The sequence below is a fragment of the Erpetoichthys calabaricus genome, chromosome 6, assembly GCF_900747795.2.
Source record: "Erpetoichthys calabaricus chromosome 6, fErpCal1.3, whole genome shotgun sequence".
NCBI lineage: Eukaryota > Metazoa > Chordata > Cladistia > Polypteriformes > Polypteridae > Erpetoichthys > Erpetoichthys calabaricus.
The window spans coordinates 128690839-128707577 of NC_041399.2; the positions used below are offsets into that span (position 1 = coordinate 128690839).

The following is a 16739-nucleotide window of genomic DNA, read 5'->3' on the forward strand; positions in this document are numbered from 1 at the left end:
TGGTTATGTTTCATATCTCATCAGCATTCTTTACACACACATACTGTAGGTAAGGTACATATTTGGCTAAGAAAGAACGTTACATTTATAGCGACGAGAAAGAGCGGAGAGAGCGCATTTGCTCTGCACCCTCCATCCATTCATTTTCCAACTCGCTGAATTTGAACACAGGGTCATGGGGGTCTGTTGGAGCCAATCCCAGCCAACCTGCACCCTCCATGTGTTCTAAATTTGCCATTGCAATTTCACAATTCATACTCATTCAATACAAATGAAAGTACTGTATAGAGTGGTGTACAAAAACAGATTTCAATTTTGACCTTAATTTAAATATTTAGTTGTTTTTAAAAGCTTTTAATTCTGATGCTTTTGTTGAACAGTCTGTATTAAAATTGATTAAAGGATAACGAGAAAAACAAATTAATATTTTAAGGTCAAAATTTAGTCTTTAAATATTGGATATGATAACATTTTTTATAAAACTGAAAACCGTTTAAGGTCTTACCTTTATTTGTAAATGAAGTCCATGCACCTATCCTTCGCTTCCGTCGCCTTCTTGTAAAAGTCCTCCTTATTTTTAAAAGTCTTATTCTTCCATTTTAGCAGTCAGTTGGAAGAAAAAATAAAAATAAATGGACCGCTGCAGTACTCCTGACTTTGATATCGCTAACTTATTGGCGCCTAGAGCCTCTGCGTACATTAGATATGCAACATGTTCAGTGCGGCACGGTACTGTCTTCCTTACCTTGTGGCTTTCACTGCAGTTTTATGTCCGATCTGCAAGACTGCATACGTCACACACATTCATTAAACATATTAGCCAGACTGTGGAAAGTCAGGGGGTATAATAAACATGTCTGCAAACATTATATTGGCGACATACAGAGAGACAGCAACAGACACGTGTCAATTGCATGCATCAACCCAGTGTGTGAGGGAGAGCGCAGTCCGAAGTGAGGTGATACTCGTCGGTACCACACCTCACGTTTCTCCCCTGTATTTGATCAGGAAATGCGCAAATTCAGCGATTTTGACTATAAAAATGATCAATATTATTGGAATCATACAGAAAAACAAATTTATAGCACAGACCAGTGGAAAAATGTATTTTAGGTTATCATTAGGTTTTTTTTCTTTTCATGACTCCCCCTGATCGCACGTCCCTGTACTGAAGTGCAGTCATAGTACCAGAGCATTGCTGGACTTCCACTAAGTACTGATACAGTTGGCCCTGCACTGACACTCCGAGACTCTTTTCTTCTTCTCACATACTACATTAGCTTTTGTTATCATCTGTGCTGTAAAGTATTTCCACACGTTACTTTCTCGCTTTCTACCCACAAACATCTATGTAAAACTCGCCATCTTCAAACACAAGTGCTTACTGCTTCAACCCAACAAGCCAAATGTGCTCAACAAACAATGGTCCTTACAAACAACGTGACCTTACTAAGCACAACATTTATTTATATAACACATTTTCATACAAATAATGTAGCTCAAAGTAATTTACATGATGAAGAAAGAGAAAAAAGACAAAGTAAGAATTAAAAGGTACAAGGTATAAGATCACCGCATAGTAAACAGCGCAACGTAACTGAATGTTCAGGGCGACTGAACTGGACTGAACGAAAATGCTATTGCTGTTTTTATTGTTTTTAAAAATTTTTCATTCTCGTTTTAATTCATTCACATATCACTATTTTTTATTTTTATTTAGCTTTAGTTTCTCTGTCTTAATTTCAGTTCTCATTCTTGTAAAACAAAAAACAATTTTTAGTTCTAGTTCTCGTTATGAAAATATCACTGGTCATTACCTTTAGAGAACCATACGGCAACCTGCTAGAATCTCTGCATGTCTCATTGATATTGCAGACTTGCTGAAGGAAGACCATCTTGAGCTCAGCATGGCAAAGCTAGAACTTTTTGTTATACCAGCTCATCCATCTATTTGCCACCCCATCTCTATTCACCTGCCAAGTTGGTACTTAATCTCTGGGCGGGTGATTGATGACCAGCTGTCCTGCAGAGACCATGTTGCTACAGTCTCTCAGTTGTGCAGATTTACTCTGTACAAAATCTGCAACTTCAGACTGACAGAATATGGAGCACAGCTCCAGGTCTAGGCTTTGGTCTTAACACATCTGGACTACAGCAACTCTCTACTGGCAGGAGCACCAGCATGTGGCATCATGCCTCTACAGATTCAAAATGCACATGGCACATCTGGCGTTCAACCATCTAAGATGGGTACATGTCACTACTCTCTTTAGATCACTACATTAGCAAACTGTAGTGGCACATGTTGCATTCAAATCCTTGATGTTTACCTACAGAGCTGATGGTGGATCAGCAACTATATATGGAGATGCTTGTGTGGTTCTATGCTCCTTCTTGACCACTCAGGTCTGCTGTTGAATGGTGTCTCAAATGTCAGTGCAGCCTTGTGTAGCTCCTGACTGGTGGAACAGGCTGCCCTTCTCCATATGAACTGCAGACTGTTAGATGAAATTCTGTTTAAAAGGCAGCTGTTTGGTTTTGTAATGTGGGCATTTTAAGTGGCTTGTATTTTGTTGGGGAGGTCTTCACTTGTGGTGAACAATTTTGTTTTCCAAACAGTCTGTTGAATATGTCAGCAGGTGTTTTTTTATTTGATTGGTCTGTTTTTTAGCAGAGGTTGTTCTTATGGGTATAAATAGCTACATACAGTAGCTCATTCACTAACTAAAGTCTTTCCTATGCACAGATGCAAGAAATTCTCTGCCCATCTGTGCCTAGGGCAATGCTTCCATCTCCTCTGAAAATGGACATGGAATCATCATTGACCCCACTGAAACATTGTAAGACAATTGTACTGTCCTATAGACTTCCTCAGTTGTTTCATTATTAGCAGTGAATGCAGCATTTAAAAGAAAGTTAAATATATTATCCTTTGTACCATAATTCCCTTGTCTTAATATCTCTGCTGTGGTTACTGTGAACAATATATCGTCTCCAGTATGACTACAATCCTTAAAGAACACATTCCCAGGGAGCATGAGGCACCTGCTAGACACACTATTTCCTTATTTTGGTATACGTTATTCCATAACTAAAGAAGTATTACACAGCAAGCCAAACATAATACTACTTTTGGTATGTGGCTCCTAAACAGACTGGTATCAGCTCTTTGGCCAGTTTATAATGCAGGATGAAAAAACATAATTCCTCATGTTATTTCCTTTTTCAATACAATCTTTTATCTAGAAGTTCATGCCTATATTTTCATGTCAACTACACTCTGCTTTTGTAATCAGAGACCAATGCTCTGTAATAACAGAAATCAGTAAACAATTGATAACCTTGACATGCAACCACAATGTTGAATACTGAAAAATAATCTTAACAGAAGGTGTTAACATTTGCATTTTTCTTGCTCTTTACATTTTTACTGGTAGTATGGATACAACTTGCTCCCTATTAGGTAGGGCAAGCCAGCAGATATTTTTTCAAATATATATTGTTCTTCTAGGTGAAGATGTTAAAGCTACTGCTTGGGAGACACAGGCCTCATGCTTATTTTTCAGGTTCACTGTGGCCGTTGATAAGGTTTAATATTTATTTTTAGAGCATTTTTATGACACCAGAACAATTTTCCAAAGGAGAACTACATAAGTGAACTCATGCATGTAAACCGAGGTTTTTAACTGGGTTTACTCACCTTATCCTGGGTTTGTGCGTGCATGAAAATTGACTATTTATGTTTAAACCTTAAAAAAAGCAACTTTTTTTCCCCCATTAAGAAATGACAATGGATGACCACAGCAAACTTTACTGAGAGTTTTCAAATAATACAAAATTGAGTAATTAAAAAAGTACTCTGCATATTTACACTTCACAAAGTTTTTGACCAGTGAAGGAAACATTTGTAATTACACAGCAAACACTCAAGTATTGTTTTATTTTGCAATTAATTTTTCCATCATTTTGTTCCTCAATCACGTGATCATAGGTTGCAGCTAGCACTCCTGAATTCATCTTTACATTAAAAATTCCTGAAAAGGTTAAGGCAATTGTTCAAGAGGAGGTAGAAGGATTCATGGAATCTCCATTTCTCTTTCGATGCCAACATATTTAAGAGCATCAGCTTGGCTGTATCTACAAAAAGGGAAAAAAAAAATGTTTACATTGAAAAAAGCACAACATGAAAAATAAAAATTCTTAAAAAATGACTAATCACAGATTAGAATATTAAAGTGCACAAAGATTATGTTTCTAGTATCCCTGCTTAGGTACAAATGCATAGTAATCTGAGAAACTCAAAATTATAAAATAATACAGTAAAAACTCAAACTAAAAAAAAAAAAGATACAGAATTATGTTAAACATATTAAATTGAATTATAAACAGTACTTGGCTTACAATTCCAACTACAGTGGAACCTCAGGTCACGAACGTCTCGGACCACGTACAATTCAGGTTACGACCAAAAAGTTCGCCAAACTTTTGCATCTGTTCACGACCACACACTCGGGTGCCGAACAAGCCAGTTTCCCTTCCGGTTCGTACGCGCTGATGATTTCAGCACGTGTTCAGTCTCTCTCTGTGCATTCCCTGTGCAGCGAGCGAGCGAGCGAGAGAGAGAGAGAGAGAGAGAGGTGTGGCTGGCTGCTTAAGGCTGAGAAGGCAGTTAAAGAATGCACCGGGTTTGTTTTTAAAGAGACTAATTCGAGCATTGTTTTAACCTCGTATTTAATGAAGACTTTTTTCTATTGGATTTTAACCTCAACTTCATTTCTGTTTACAGCGATCGGTTCGCGGCGTGCATTGTTGCAATGTTACTTTTCTTGGTTGTTTATTAAATTACGGATTTTTCGAATGTTCATGTTTTTCCCTGTGCTTAAAACTCATTAAAAAAAAAAAAGTATTTACAGCGAGTGGTTCGTAAGGCTATAGCGTGAATTCTTGCAATGTTACTTTTCTCTGTTCAAGGTTTTCTCAGTGTTATTCAATGTTTTTACATTTAGTTTACTATTATTACGCTGTGCATTCTATGGTATAATTAACTATTTTTGTGCTTAAAAATCTTTAAAAAAAAATATATTTACATACAGTTCATACGGTCTGGAACGGATTAATTGTATTTACATACAATCCTATGGGGGAAATTACTTCGGGTCACGACCAGAGTTTTGGAATGAATTATGGTCATGACCCGAGGTTCCACTGTATATATTTTTTAACATATCATTTACCACCTATTGTTTGTTTATAGTAGTAAAGCAATGATTGAAGAATGATAAGCAGATTTTTAAAAAATATTTTAATTTAGGATCTAACCTAATACAGTAAACACAACGTAAAATGGTCAGGTTAAATGTTTCCCTCTTTACATACATCAATGCAAACTTTAATTTAACCACTTATGCATAAGGTGTCCCATCACCATATTTCAAAGTTGTTTGTGTACGATGCAATAAACCCACAAGTCAAAGGCAATAATAGTATTTTTACAGGCCAAAAAGTGTCTTCTCTCAAATAAATCTTTTAAGTTTCCATGTTGTCTGCTCTGTTTCATTATTAAATTAGGCAATTTGCAAACATTCACCCTGATGCAAGCAGCGCATCATACGTAGCTGAGTTAGTCTGCTTTTATCAAATATTCCACCTACATTGAGCCACATACAGTAAAAGGCTCATTACAATTGTAAATGTTAAGTTCAGAGCATTCTAATGATAAGATAGTTGTCGACGACTAATCATTTGTACTACATCTTATAGCTGTGCGTACATGGCAACAGATATAATGCCAATGCAACAGCTCATCTTTACACACTGCTACGGATAAAGCTAAAAGTCAGATACCGACCACAGTTTTGACTTTATTGAGGGTGACATGTTTTATGAAGGACACAAGGCCACACTTGATTTGTAAGTATTGCATAGTATGACTTTGACATGGCATGCAGTTTTATAGTTCAAGCATCATGGGTTCCATGCCTGGAGATGGTGTGCTGCCCACCATTAGTTATCTGAGCAGTACTCTTTGAATTTCAATGTGAAGTATAATGGCAATGTTTCTTAGCATACTAATAAATAATTGTTATACTGTTCTTGTGCTTCTCAAACTTTTATACCCGAACCCCCAAAACTGAATGTCAGTTTATCACGCCACTCGAACCGCAAGAATGTGAGGGGTTGAGGGTCGAAACTTTCAGGTAGTGACTTTTTCCACAGTATAATTCTCCCACCTCCCCTCCAGTGAAGGGATACACAACAGTGTGAAGTATTTTTTTTTATCTCGTTTCTAATCAGGTTTGCTTCACTCCCAGCTCTCCCACCAACTCCACCTGCGAGTAGGGAGAAACGTGTGTGATTACAAAAGGGAAATAAAATCAAACAGCAGCTGGGGAGTCAGGGAAGTTGAAGGGAGAGAAACTAGAAATGGAATAGCAAGTCTTGCAAGACTTTGTCAATTCCTTTGGTGGTGTCACAAGGAAAAAGTGGGAGTCGGATTACATTGTGAACAAGTCTTATATGACTGCAAGTCGGCAACGAACTCCTGTGACTCAAAACACTGGCTTAAGTATATTTGTCTGGATGACATCAAAGCAATTATCCCTAACCTTGTAACTCAGTACTGGAAGAAGCTGGTATGAAAATGTATACATATACTTAGTTTATTCCAGATGTGAAATGCAAGAAAAAAGCAGTAACAACAAGAAAAACAAATGAACACATTGAATTTCTGTAGGGAAAACGCAACAGAACATGGGAGAAGATGGGTTAATTGTAGCACAAAACCCCAATCTACTGCACAAAATATATGATTCCTCTCTCTAGTGGTAAACAAAATTGTTTCAAGGACTGGCATAAAAATTATTTTAAAAGTAAAGGTTTAGATGAGTACATAATTTTACATATATACAGTCGACCCTTGATATATACGACCGGCCTGACATGCGAACAACTTGCTTTACGACCAAAATTTTTGTTTTGAATTACGACCAACATTTTGCGTTACGACCCGAATGCGGTCACGTGTATCCGCTTGTGCAACTGTAAACAAACAGCCAAGAGCGTTTGTAAGCGTCAGTCGGAGCCCAGATACATGTGTTTGTGGACGTAATTTCGGTCATTGCAGTGATATAATTTATTTCGATAATTGCTAAGGAAGGAAGCGAAAGTAAAGAAAGCGATCACAATCGAAACGAAGAAGGAAATTGTGTGAAAATATGAGAGTGGCGTTCATGTGACCGATCTTGCTAATATGTACAGCATGTCGAAATCCACCATCTCGACAATTTTACAAAGAAAAGATTTGTATAAGGAAACTCCTTCCAAACAATAACCACCTTCCATTTCATTCTCCTCCTCCTTCCTTCCTGCAAGCCAAAGATGTCAACTTAAATGGTGAGTACAGTATGAAATTGTTGTTTCTGGTAGGCTAGGCATTTTTTTTTTTTTTTATAACTTTTTGGCTGCAGTGGGTTGGCACCCTGCCCAGGATTGGTTCCCTGCCTTGTGCCCTGTGTTGGCTGGGATTGGCTCCAGCAGACCCCCGTGACCCTGTGTTCGGATTCAGCGGGTTGGAAAATGGATGGATAGATAACTTTTTGGTTAGTACATTAGAAAAAGTATTGGTGTTTTTGGTAAATTATGCACATTATACAACCCTTTTCTTTAAAAAAAGTTGTTTTGACAGATTGGTTAGATTTGTTAATGTATATGGGGATGTTTTGAAATAGGAACAGAAGCTTAGGGAGGATATTCATCTTCACAATGTTAATTCTTCCTGCTAAAAGGAAGATGGAGGGTAGACCATCTATGCACATCTTGTTTTATCCTTGCAAACAGCAACTTTTTGATGAAAAAGAGCTTTATATTTACTTGTGATGTTTACCCCATGGTATTTAAACTGATCTGCAATGATAAAAGGGAAGGTGTCCAATCTAATGTTCTTTGCTAGAGAACTCACTGGAAAGAGCACACTTTTGCTCAAATTAATTTTAAGTCCAGATATATTTCAAAATTCTGCTAGTGCTGTTAAGGCTGTAGGCACAGACTTTTGTGGGTCTAACATATACAGTACTATATCATCTGCATATCGTGATATTTTCTATTCAAGTCCTTCTCTGAAAATCCCCTTTATCTCTGATGCATTTTGAAAGTAAACAGCCAATGGCAATTTCAAATAGCAGTGGTGACAATGGGCATCCTTGTCTAGTACCATATTCTAGTCTGAAGTGGTCTGAAATAATGTTGTTAATACAAATTGAAGCTTCTGGACTGGTATACAGTAGTTTGATCCATGCACATATGTTCGGGCCAAACCCAAATTTATGCAAAGTGGTGAAAAGGTATTCCGATTCAACCATATCAAATGCTTTTTAAGCATCCAAAGATATTATCATCTCCGGAGTGTTAGACTTTGTGGGTGAATATATTACATTAAATAGGTGTTGAAGATTGGAATCCAAATGTCTACCTTTAATAAATCCAGTTTGGTCTTGTGATATTACTAAAGGGAGCACTTTCTCGATCCTTCTAGCTAGGACTTGAGAGTATCTTAACATCATTATTCAGAAGTGAGATTGGTGTGTATGATGTACATTGTAATAAGTCCTTGTTTCTCTTAGGAAAAACGGTAATTAATGCTTGGTGAAAAGTTTGATGTAGAATTTTTTTTGTCTCTGGCTTCTATAAATGTTGCTAATAAGAGTGGAGCTAAATTAACAGAAACTTAACAAATGTATTTATAAAATTCAGCAGGGTAACCATCAGGACCTGCTGCTTTCCAACTCTGAAGTTGAGTTTACAGCATCTAGCAATTCTGATAATGTCAGAGGTTTATCCAATTCCACTGCACTTAAGAGTATCTAGCTGTGGTTTCTGTAATGCATCAATTCAGCACATTTTCTTGTGTTCTTTAAACTGAGTAGAATATAAGGACTTATAGTAGTCTCTAAATGGGTGCCTTATATTTTCATGGCCAATGATTCTATCTCCATCTGTGTAGGTGATTACTGATATTGCATCGCGAACTTCCTGCTTATGGATTTGTTGCTCTAACATCTTGTTAGCCTTCTCCCCGTGTTCGTAGTAATGATGTCGCAATTTAAACATGAGTTGTTCCATTTCTTTTGTTGTCCAGAGGTTGAGTTCTGATTGCAAGGCTTGTCTTTTCCTAAAAAGTGCCTCATTTGGAGACCTAGCAATTCTGATGCCTTCTCGGCTTCTGATTTATTTTTGTGGAAAAGATATGAAATAATCTGTCCTCTTAAAAAAAACCTTCAGAGTTTCCCCAGAGTATTCCTGCAGAAACCTCAGAGGATGCATTTGTCTCTAAAAAAAATTCAATGTGCTTGGATATACATTCTGTACAGTTCTCGTCAGCTAATGACAAGGGGTTAAGATGCCAGCTGCGAGACGAGTATGTGGGGCATAGTGTTGTGAGCTCCATGATCAGACAGGCATGGTCGGAGATAACAATAGTGTTGTATTTGCAATATTTGAGTGCAGGCAAGAAACTGTTATAAAGAAATAATCAATTACTGAATAACAATGATGTACTGGTGAGAAGAAGGAATATGCTCTTAAGTATGAATTTAGAAATATCCATGGGTCTGATAAGTTATGCTCAATTAAAAACTGTAATTATTTTTGCAGTGTTAGATGTTGTCACCCCTGTAGCTGAAGACCTATTTAGGTCTGGATTTAAAACACAATTAAAATATCCAGTCATTATAACTTTGAGTGTTCAAGTTAGGAATGGATACACATACGTTTTAAATGAAATCAATATCATCCACATTGGGTGCATAGATATCAACATCACTTTACAATTAAATATTATTACCCCTAACCATCACAGATCGCCCTTCAGGATCTGATACTACATCTGATATTGTTCTGTGAATTAAGATTCCCACACCTCGAGTTTTCTTTGTATAGCTAAAGTGGAATATTTGGCCAGTCCAGAATCTTTGTAACCAAAAAAGAGACCAGAAGCCCTCCCCTCAAGAACTGTCCACTCACACATAAAAACAACGCAGCTGCACCAGGTGTAATGGTGAAAGATGACACCGTCTGGAGGCAGAAAGAAGTCGGGCATCGTCCTGCCAGTCAGTCTGCCACACGCATGTCCTTCAGTGAAACAGCAGGGCTTACAGAGCTCGGCAAGGTATCGTGGAAAGTTCCGTTTGCGATTATGTTTCTTGATGGTCTTCATATGAAAAACATTTATACATTACTTATATAAATGCCACATCGAAAGTCATTTACCTATATTTATTTACTTATCTACCTATAGCGTAAAGTCACAAGTAGACTGCAAATCTTCCTGTGTTTGATCAACATGTGCATGCTGACAAAGTAGAGTCATGGCCAAAAGTTTTGAGAATAACACAAGTATTGTTTTTCACAAAGCTTGCTGTTTCAGTGTTTTTAGATCTTTTTGTCAGATGTTTCTATGGTATACTAAAGTATAATTACAAGCATTTAATAAGTTTCATAGGCTTTTATTGACAATTACATTAAGTTTATGCAAAAGAATATTTGTAGTGTTGGCCCTCCTTTTTCAAGACCACTGCAATTCACCCCGGCATGCTGTCAATCAACTTCTGGACCAAATTCTGAGTGATGGGCAGCCCATTCTTGCATAATCAATTCTTGGAGTTTGTCAGAATTTGTGGGTTTTTGTATGTCCACAACCTCTTCAGGATTGACCACAAGTTCTCAATGGGATTAAGGTCTGGAGAGTTTCCTGGCCATGGACCCAAAATTTCAATGTTTTGTCTTCAGAACCACTTAGTTATCACTTTTGCCTTATAGCACAGTGCTCCATAAAGCTGGAAAAGGCATTGTTCACCACCAAACTGTTCTTGGATGGTTGGGAGAATTTGCTCTTGGCAGATGTTTTGGTACCATTTTTTGTCATGGCTCTGTTCTTAGGCAAAATTGTGAGTGAGCCCACTCCCTTGGCTGAGAAGCAAACCCACACATAAATGGTCTCAGAATGCTTTAACTGTTAACATGACACAGGACTGATGGTAGCGCTCACCTCTTCTTCTCTGGACAATCTTCTTTCCGGATGCCCCAAACAACTGGAAATGGGATTCATCAGAGAAAATGACTTTACCTCAGTCTTCAGCAGTTCAATTCCAGTACCTTTTGCAGAATATCAGTCTGTCCCTTATGTTTTTCTTGGAGAGAAGTGGCTTCTTTGCTGCCCTTCTTGACACAAGGCCATCCTCCAAAAGTGTTTGCCTCACTGTGCGTGCAGATGCACTCATACCTGCCTGCTGCCACTCCTGAGCAAACTCTGCACTGGTGATGCCCTGATCCCGAGCCATGAATAAAGAATGGTAACAAAACATCCGCCAAGAGCAAATTCTCCCAACCATCCAAGAACAGTTTGGTGGTGAACAATGCCTTTTAAAGCTTTATTGAGCACTGTACTATAAGGCAAAAGTGATAACTAAGTGGCTCGGGGAACAAAACATCGAAAATTTTGGGACCATTGCCAAGAAACTCCCTAGACCTTAATCCCATTAAGAACTTTTGGTCAATTCTCAAGAGGTGGGTGCATTGATTATCCAAGAATGGGCTGCCACCAGTCAGGATTTGGTCCAGAAGTTGATTGACAGCGTGCAAGGTTGAATTGCAGAGGTCTTGAAAAAGAAGGGCCAACACTTTAAATATTGACTCTTTGCATAAACGTAATGTGTTAATAAAAGCCTTTGAAACTTACGAAATGCTTGTAATTATACTTCAGTATACCATGGAAACATCTGATAAAAAAAAATCTAAAAACACTAAAGCAGCAAACTTTGTGAAAACTAATACATGTGTCATTCGTAAAACTTTTGGCCACGACTGTATATGTGCAATGCCACTCCTGATTGTGGAAAAGATCAGTTGCGAAAAGTGCGATGACAGCTTCCACCTGTCTTCAGTACGCAAGCGGCTCTCTATGCTAGTTTTTAGATCTGACAGTGTATGTGCCCAAAAAAAGACATCTGACTGCATTCTTGTACCATTGCTCGCATACCTGAAGTGCCAGCATGGCACTGCCAGATCTATCACTAGCATGGAGACTCGCTTGTGTACTGATGTGTCTATAGCTGCAGGTGGGAGCTGCAGTCGCACTTTTCGTAACTGATCATTTCCCGAATAAGGAGTGGCATTGCATATGTACTTTGTCAGCATGCCCATGTTGATCAAGCACAGGAAGCTGTGCAGTCTACTTGTGACTTTTCACTGTAAGAAGATACGTAAATAAATATAGGTAAACAACATTCGATGTGGCATTTAGAGAAGTAACATATAAATGTTTTTCATATGAAGAACATCAAGAAACAATCGCAAATGGAACTTTGCGTGATACCTTGGCAAGCTCTGTAAGCCCTGCTGTTTCGTTGAAGGACATGTGTGTGGCAGACTGACTGGAAGGATGACAGCCAACCTGTGGTTGCATCCAAACGGTGCTATCTTTTGCCTTTATGCCTGGTGCAACTGCGTTGTTCTTATGTGTGAGTGGACGTTTCTTGTGGGGAGGGCTTCTGTTCTCTTTCTCCGATGTAGAACCTTCATCTTCATCTGAGTTCACCTCTGTTACAACACGTCTTTATTTGAAAACAGCAGTGTCAGATCAGGGGGAGTGTGAATGTGACATACAAGATATAAAACTGAATAACATAAAAACACTAACCTTTACAAGTATCATAAATTTACACCAGCTGTTACAGACTCCAATCAAACATTTGTTTTATTGTATAATAGTAACAATAAGAGCAGCTCATCACTCAAAATGGTAATTCTGGGAAGTGGCCGTAATTGAACACGCAACCTCTTAAGTCAGCAGTTCTTATCTCTGCTCCACCCAAATGGTTGTGTCAGCGTTGTACCCTAACCCGATTTCTTTTTCTTTGGTTATATACTTGAGTAAAAGCACACGTGTTTTGTTATATATGTACCTTTTGTGAAAGTGTTTATTTGATATCTGGACTTGAGTCTTCACACATTATACACTTCATGTCAAAATTTTGTCATTAGTACTACAACATGAAAAAAGGTTTCTGTTTTAGCCATTTCTGTTTTCTTGTATTTCTCCCATTTCCTGTCATTCTACATTAATATAAATCGTTGTAGACACAGAACACACAAGAAATGCATGTGTTCCAAATAACGATATATTATTTACGCTATACAATTCTAGGCACCACACCCAGATAAAGAGCCTTCAGCTGGAAGAAGTTTTTACCCGAACTGAGCTGTGGCAGTGGGGGAATGGGATAGCAGGTTGCTTGCGCTGATCAACACATCTGTAAAACAAAAGAAGCTAATGGAGAGGTGCGAAGGAATTTAAAGTGGTTCGGGATTATGAGTTTTTTCAGGGATTCTAGTGTTAATAAGTGGGTCTCCTGTAAAAACACTATCTTGAAGTTTAGACCTGTTAGGTGAGAGAATACTTTCTTCCTCTTTAGTTCATGATGGAGACTTTTGACATTTCAGCTCACAAAGTTCGTTTAGTCATAGAGACATTGCTTCTGAATGTTTGTTGTCATTCTGTAATCTAAAATTAAGGATGAACATTGTTACATATGACAGATTAAATCTTAATTACCGTTATTGGAGGAAGTTATGGCTATGAAGCCTATTGTTGTGTTGGCACTTAAAATTATAGGGATGAAAAGGATAGATCAGAAATAGCTTGCTCTCTTTCTCTCCTCCCCCAAACCACCCACCCTCAAATTTTGCCTCTTCAAGTGAGGCTAGACCACACTTCAAAGTCCCAGTCCTCTAACATGCCTAGAGACAGAGCACGTCCAGAACAAAACAAGCCCCCAAGCAGAAGTGTAGGAGAAATAAAGTAGAGATATTGATTGCCAATACAGTCCAAATACTATCTATCTTACTAAACCACAGTTCATTTATGCACGGCGGACGCACCGAGGCGCATGTGCACTGCAGCCTTGGCGCCCGCCCCAGAGTCCAGAGTCAAACGCACGCATGCGCACTGCGGCCTTGGTGCCCGCCCCAGAGTCCAGAGTCAAACACAGCGGCTTCCCAAAACGCAGCGGCGCCTGCCACAGAGTCAAACGCAGCGGCTTCCCAGAGTCAGTAGGTGGCACCCAAATAACACAACGTGCTGCGCCGTGGCGCCTGCCCCAGAGTCAAATGCAGCGACTTCCCAAAACACGGTGGCCTCCCAGAGTCCGTAGGTGGTGCCCAGACAACACAACCTGCGAGCGCCCAAACAACACAACCTGTACAGTCATGGATACAAACAATGAATGAAGGCGCCCACACAAAGAAACCGCTTTAGTTCAAATAGGGTTAGTGAATTAAATGGAAACTTTACCATGCCTACGACCTGTGAACTACACCTGAGGTAAAGCGTGCACGCCAGGTTGTACAGCCGCCCGGACGCGACCGCCCACACCACCGCATATACCCTCCATGATATTTCAATCACGCAGCAGCTTCCCACCGAGGCGCATATTGCGCCGTGGCGCACGCCCCAGAGTCAAACGCAGTGGCTTCCCAGAGTCAGCAGGTGGCGCCCAAACAACACAACCTGTTCACTACACTTGCTCTAATCCACTGTGCCAGTAATATAGATCACATAATGGTCACAGACTCAAACCCAGCGGCTTCCCCGACTCAGTGGCTGGCACATGAACACCACAACCTGTAAACTAAACTTGCTGTGCTCCACTTTGCCAGCAGTCGGTGTCAGCAAAGGCAACAGAATCACGTCTCCACAAAACGAAGCCGCTTTAGTACAGATATGCTTATTGAATTAAATGACATTTCCCCAGACGCACCCACCCTCCATGATATGTCATCCATCCAAATATTGGACGGAACAGAAACTGATTGCCATTCTTGGATTTCCGATTCACTAGCGAATCGCGGTCTTACTTGTAAGCATAGAATATGATCTTAAACAGTCTTGAAAGAATAAACCCAGGGTATAATGTTAAACAGTACTCATGTAGATGTAGATAATGTATAATACACTCCAAATATAATAAACCAAGGGTGTGATGTTAAACAGTCCTGTTTGGGAGGGAAAAAAAAAGAAAAAAATATTCATACATACAGTGGGGCAAAAAAGTATTTAGTCAGCCACCAATTGTGCAAGTTCTCCCACTTAAAAAGATGAGAGAGGCCTGTAATTTTCATCATAGGTATACCTCAACTATGAGAGACAAAATGAGAAAAAAAAGCGCCAGAAAATCACATTGTCTGATTTTAAAGAATTTATTTGCAAATTATGGTGGAAAAAAAGTATTTGGTCACCGACAAACAAGCAAGATTTCTGGCTCTCACAGACCTGTAACTTCTTCTGTAAGAGGCTCCTCTGTCCTCCACTCGTTACCTGTATTAATGGGCACCTGTTTGAACTCGTTATCAATATAAAAGACACCTGTCCACAACCTCAAACAGTCACACTCCAAACTCTACTATGGCCAAGACCAAACAGCTGTCAAAGGACACCAGAAACAAAATTGTAGACCTGCACCAGGCTGGGAAGACTGAATCTGCAATAGGTAAGCAGCTTGGTGTGAAAAAATCAACGGTGGGAGCAACTATTAGAAAATGGAAGACATACAAGACCACTGATAATCTCCCTCGATCTGGGGCTCCACGCAAGATCTCACCCCGTGGGGTCAAAATGATCACAAGAACGGTGAGCAAAAATCCCAGAACCACATGGGGGGACCTAGTGAATGACCTGCAGAGAGCTTGGACCAAAGTAACAAAGGCTACCATCAGTAACACACTACGCCGCCAGGGACTCAAATCCTGCAGTGCCAGATGTGTCCCCCTGCTTAAGCCAGTACATGTGCAGGCCCATCTGAAGTTTGCTAGAGAGCATTTGGATAATCCAGAAGAGGATTGGGAGAATGTCATATGGTCAGATGAAACCAAAATAGAACTTTTTGGAAAAAAATCTTCTCGTCGTGTTTGGAGGAGAAACAATGCTGAGTTGCATCCAAAGAACACCATACCTACTCAATAGCATGGGGGTGGAAACATAATGCTTTGGGGCTGTTGTTCTGCAAAGGGACCAGGACGACTGATCCGTGTAAAGAAAAGAATGAATGGGACCATGTATCGTCAGATTTTGAGTGAAAACCTCCTTCCATCAGCAAGGGCATTGAAGATGAAACGTGGCTGGGTCTTTCAGCATGACAATGATCCCAAACACACCGCTCGGGTAACGAAGGAGTGGCTTCGTAAGAAGCATTTCAAGGTCCTGGAATGGCCTAGCCAGTCTCCAGATCTCAACCCCATAGAAAATCTTTGCAGGGAGTTGAAAGTCCATGTTGCCCAGCGCCAGCCCCAAAACATCACTGCTCTAGAGGAGATCTGCATGGAGGAATGGGCCAAAATACCAGAAACAGTGTGTGAAAACCTTGTGAAGACTTACAGAAAACGTTTGACCTCTGTCATTACCAACAAAGTATTGAGATGAACTTTTGTAATTGACCAAATACTTTTTTTTCCACCATAATTTGCAAAAAAATTCTTCAAAAATCAGACTGATTTTCTGGATTTTTTTTTTCTCATTTTGTCTCTCATAGTTGAGGTATACCTATGATGAAAATTACAGGCCTCTCTCATCTTTTTAAATGGGAGAACTTGCACAATTGGTGGCTGACTAAATACTTTTTTTACCCCACTGTATATACACATATACATACATATATATATATATATATATACACACATATATATATATATAT

The 16739-nt window shown here is 39.2% G+C and overlaps 1 protein-coding gene across 1 annotated transcript in view; it reads right to left on the minus strand.

Moving 5' to 3' along the window:
* Nucleotides 1-3795: 3795 nt before the first annotated feature.
* ezh2 (enhancer of zeste 2 polycomb repressive complex 2 subunit) overlaps nt 3796-16739 on the minus strand; it is a 144434-nt gene continuing 131490 nt past the window's right edge. The window contains exon 18 of the mRNA XM_051928774.1: nt 3796-4137. Coding sequence (XP_051784734.1) covers nt 4077-4137 — 61 coding nt within the window. The 3' untranslated portion in view covers nt 3796-4076. The remainder of the gene's footprint in view (nt 4138-16739) is intronic.